We start from the raw sequence: 5,385 nt of genomic DNA on the forward strand, positions 1-5,385 counted from the left end.
TGTTTTCATTAAATAAGTTACTCCTTTTTTTTTTTTTTTTTTTTTTTTTTTTTTTTTTTTTTTTTTTTTTTTTTTTTTTTTTTTTTTACTAGCTATCACCATTGTTTCAGAAAATTTTCATTTCTCCATAAAGTTAAACGAAATTTATTATCAGCAAACTGCCTTTTTTTTCCTTTTTTTTTTGCAATTGCACTGTATTATGTTTAAAGATCTGTTTCATTTTCTTTAAGAGTTTAAATTGTTTATTTTTGTTTTCTTTATATTAAATATTCTCATGGAAAGAAAAACTATTAGTTGGAATTTTATTTGACCATAAAAAGACCTTAGCTTATTCTCTTTTTTTTTAATTTCAAATCATTTTTGAAGTCATTAAATTTCTATTATTTTATTAAATTTGTTTGTATAATCTTTAAAATTTAACGAAATTCTTGTTTTATTCCCATTTCTTTTCTTTTCTTTTTTAAATACAACATGACAGTACTTAGTAACAGTCTCTTTTCACTTGATGCTATTTACATAAATAAATTGAGATAAAATTAAAATTCTTCCTCTGAATTCCTTTTTAGATGTGTATTTAAAGTGATCTTTTGTGTTTGGCAAAATAGCCATTTCTTTACTTGATAGAAAGAGCGAAATTCAACTGTTTAAAATATTAAGCTTAAATCACATAGGAAGTATCAGTAGCTAAATTTTTGAGACTTTTCAGCTATTAAATTTTAAATTAAATCGAAAGGAACAAACATAAAGCAATTGCAATATCCTGACATTTTGATGCTTTCTCTCCAATCCGTCACACTATATAATCTGATGGGTGAAATGAGCCAGCAAAAGGTTGGGCAAATATGTTCTAGATAAACCGTAAATTCTAGTTAGAGTATTAGTAATTCCAGTTTATTAAGTGGTAGCGGGCAGACGTGTAGTCCTTAATAAATGTATAAAATAATGTTTAAAGGGAGAGGTACATTATTTACGTCGCACTACAGCTGCAGAATGGGCTATTGGTGACGGTGTGCGAAACATCCCTGAGGATGATCCGAAGTAGAGTGACTACTAATCCGAAGATGTCTCTAGCACTCTAATCCGAAGATGTGCCATTGCAATTTTGACCCTCTCCGTTCTTACTCAGGCAGATTAAAGAGGTCGCCTAGCGGCTTACTGACAGCAGCCTGTGAGGCTTGGACTTCAGTGTTCTACTGGGAACCGTGTCTTTACGATCACTGAGGGACAAATAATGCTTAAAAAGAATTTTAAGTATAAAAAGAGGATCGTTTCGCTCCTCCGGTCGCAGTCGGGGAAATATGACAACCTGATTGGTGAAATGACAAATTGACGTCAGTACGTAAGAGGCAGATTGAAAGAAACAATTTGTTTTCTTTAAATGGCAACAAAATTAGCATTTGAACTTAGCGGTTACAAGAGGAGCCAACAACCCCTGTCACAAACAACAGCTAGAGTATTTTAAAAATTACGCACCAATGAGTTTAAACGCGTCTCGTTCATAATATTTTAATAAAACTCAGTGCTTTGATGTAGAATACAACTGATAAATTTTAGAGGGTTGAAATTATTCGATTAAGAGTGTTTTCGCTATATTTTGTGAGATAGTCAATCGTTGATTAACTTATTGCTGTGTTTATTTTGTATATGTAAAATTTAATAACTTTTTTAATTGCGTTTTTTTAGCACTTGGTAATTTTAATTGTGTAACTGAAATCATTTTTAGGATGGGTTCTTCCAAAAAACATAAAGAGAAGCGAGATAAAAAGAAACATAAGAAACGGTCTTGTTCTAGGGAAAGAGATCACAAAAAGGCTCATAAATCCAGTCATCGTAAGGATAAACAAAAGAGCCCTGATATAGCTGATTTTGAAGAACAAGATGGAAAGAGTCAATTTGATCCCAGTGAAATGTCTGATGTGCTCCGTGAACCTCATAATATTGATAGTCGTGACTCGGACAGCTCTCGCAAACGGAACGTAAATTTAGAGGATGAATTTGATGTCGATAAACTGTTGGATGAAAAACTCACCGAAAACAAAGAAATAACCTCTCCTTCTATACGTGCTTCTAAAAAACGCCGTCGTGAAGCTGCGATAGAGGAATTGCGGAAAAGAAGCAAACTTGACACGAATGAGGATTCTCTAGAAAAATTCGCTCAGGAACAGCTTTTAGAAGAGCATAGTTCAGAAGAAGGTAGAAAAAGTCGTCCGTCATCAGATATTCCCTTCTTAGGAAGTGCTGTTGTTAAGGAAGAGCTAGAATCTGATGACGAAGGTAACCTAATTGAAAACCTCATTAATCTAACCTTTTATTTACCAAATTATGTTACTCTGAGATATTTCGTTATCGATACCTCAGTGATAACGCGTACGGGGGATATTTCCGTATCCTGATCAGTTGCGCCAACTACCATCACCAAGGTGCCAAATAGATTTTAAACTTGCAATTTTTTAAAAAAAGATGTTTTCCCATGAGTTACGAGTTATACGTTTCGAGTATGTCCCTTTCTTTAATTTTTTTTTATTTCCAGTTTGCCGCTGTCCAGAAGTTGCCAAGATTTGGCGATTGTTCTGCCGTAGATCTGGATACAAAAAATCTCCCCCAATGAAGTGCAAATAAAGAGAAAAAGAAAAAACGTCATTCTTTTCAAATAATTTCGTGCAAAATTCATTTAAATTGCTGAAATAAACAGTTCTTGGTGATATTTCTGTATCGTGATCTGTAGCACGAACTACAATGGTCAAAGTGCTAAATATATTCTAAAAATGCAAATTTAAAAAAACAACAATGTGTAGATGTTTGCCTGGGGGCGGTTATGAGTTACACCTTTCGAGTTAATCTCTTTCTGTGATGTCTTTTTTAGTTTCTTGCATGCCGCTGCTGGGAAATTCCCAAGACTTGGCGATTATTCTACCAAAGATCAGGATATGGAAATTTCCCCTAGTTCTTATCTATTGATTCAGTACAAAAACAATAAAAAAAGGAAGTTGGGAACATGTTTCAAAATTAATAAGTCGGATAAAATGTGATATATACCGGAAAGCAAAGAAAAACACAGCGACAAACTAAGCGAAGTTCATTTGATCTTTAACTGCATTTAATAAAGTATCCACTGATAAAAATGACTTTAACCAAACCCTTCTTTGCCTCGACAGCTTGTAATTCAGCAAAAGAAAATTGAATAGAAATTACAGGCTATATTATATATTTCATGATTATGTTTCATTTTCCTGATGGAATGAGGTTTTCTCTCTGATAAATGAATATCGTTTTCGAAATGCATTTGTAGTAATGATCATTTTAGGCGAATTTTTATAAGCATCTGACATATTATTTCAGTTCATTTAAAATAGGGAGAATGAAATTACATGAAAGAAGTAAATAACTTAAAATTACAAAATTTTAATAAATGGTAAATTTAACTTAATTAGAATTGTAAATATAGTCTAAAAATGCTACATATATTTGTATTTTTTATTTTGACTGCATAATTTATTTACAATTTTATATCTAAGTCTTATTTTTAAAATGTAACAAAATTAACTGTTGGGATCAATTCCATCTGATATTTAATCAGCCGTTATTTATTTTTTTGGTTCCACCTATGCTGATTAGGCTATTGAAACTCTAAATCTATCAATTAATGAATAGAAAGAAGAAAAAACATTTCTCGGGAGTTAACACTATTAGCTGAATAAATGCAACATAACATACACAAAAGTATTTACTTATTGCAAATGTTTTTCAAGAAACTGAAATTATGTTCCCAATAACATTTGAAATTTCAACATTCCTTTTTTTTTTAAATTTTTATTTATGTATTTGTTTTATTAAGACACAAATTATTTTAATAATAATACATTAACAAGCATTTAATTATACAATATTTGCTTTTTTTGTTTCCAAAAAAATCAATGCGCATATTAAATGTTTCATCATAACAAAAGTAATAGTTTGTCTCCATATTAAGCTAAATTCTAATCATTGTAAAGTAAATTGTAAATATGTAATTTTCAATTACCTGTAACTTTGCAAAAATGATATATTTTTTCTTAATTGAGATTGTAGTGTTTTAATTCGTTATTTTCTTTTTTTTATTAGCTCTTCAGCACATTTAATTTATTAACATAAATTTTATTTTTGGTCGAGCAACGTACATAACTTTGCTTCATATTATTAAGTAAAATTTATTATTACATTCCAGCATCAACAAAAAAATAAATAAATTATGAGGTAAAATTGTTGCATTTCTTTCAAATTTATGAGAAATTGCAAACTGTCAACCTTTGACTTCTAGATTAACTTTGCAAAATAGTTATAATTTTACCTATTTTATTTTTATCAATGTATTTCACTTACTCATTTTTAAATGTAAATTGCTTCAAATAATTTCAATCAAATAGGCATATAATTTATGCACTACAATCCACCATTTAAGAGTCACTTGCATTTAAAAATTCATTCTTAGATAATTCAGTTTACATTTTTCATGAATTTAGTTTATTAGTTAATATTTTATTTGTCTAATGATGAGATTAAAATAATTAGCTTAACATATCAACACATCTTTAAGTTCTACAAATTCATTCAAAATAAGTTTGCAATGAACGAAAAGAATTTTAGAATTGCTTATGTCATGGTGTCTAAGATGTATAATAGTATATTTATACGGTCCCTTAAACAGATGATTTCTTTATCTCTATTCACAAACGTTCTGTAAATCATAATTTCTGAACTCCTTTTTTGACTAAATTCTTTTTTTTTTATACAAATTTACAGATTCGTTTAAGAGTAAGTAAAGAGCACTTTTCTAATTTGTAGTTGATGCATTAAAGCAACCTATAAAAAGTTAACTTTACTGAAAACAAGTTACCTGATCAAAACTATTATATGAAAGTTAACTTAATTTGAAAAATATTTTCAATTGGAACTAAGTTTCTATAACCCTTAGATCAAGAGGTATTCAGTATACAGTTTTTTTTTAGACACTCTGTTCATAAAACTTAAAGCTTAATTTGATTAAAAGTTTGAATACTAACCACAGTTTTTTAAAAATTTATTGATTTAATTAAGTAATGTTTTTAATATAATTAGAGTTAAAACTGGAAAAATCGCTAGTAAGAACAGTAAGATGAGATTTAAAAAATGTTGAATTTTTACTTATAAATGTATCATATATTTAAGAACTAGACTTTACTTTTGAGATTACATATATATATATATATTATTTTTTTAAGAAATAAAAATTCACTTTAAAAACAAATAATAATTTTTAAAATTAAAATTTCCTTAAAAATATAGATAATGTTATTAAAAATAAGATTTTTTTATAAAGAATACTTATGTTTTTAAAATCAAGAAATTTGTCCAGAAGTTGCCAAGATT

At 28.6% G+C, this 5,385-nt stretch overlaps 1 protein-coding gene across 1 annotated transcript in view; it reads left to right on the plus strand.

Annotated features, from left to right (window-relative positions):
- Positions 1 to 1,437: 1,437 nt before the first annotated feature.
- LOC107452658 (U4/U6.U5 tri-snRNP-associated protein 1) overlaps positions 1,438 to 5,385 on the plus strand; it is a 39,547-nt gene continuing 35,599 nt past the window's right edge. Inside the window, exon 1 of the mRNA XM_016069204.4 lies at positions 1,438 to 2,274. Within this exon, the coding sequence (XP_015924690.1) occupies positions 1,725 to 2,274 (550 nt within the window). The 5' untranslated portion in view covers positions 1,438 to 1,724. The remainder of the gene's footprint in view (positions 2,275 to 5,385) is intronic.

This window comes from Parasteatoda tepidariorum, chromosome 1 (genome assembly GCF_043381705.1).
Source record: "Parasteatoda tepidariorum isolate YZ-2023 chromosome 1, CAS_Ptep_4.0, whole genome shotgun sequence".
Taxonomy (NCBI): Eukaryota; Metazoa; Arthropoda; class Arachnida; order Araneae; family Theridiidae; genus Parasteatoda; species Parasteatoda tepidariorum.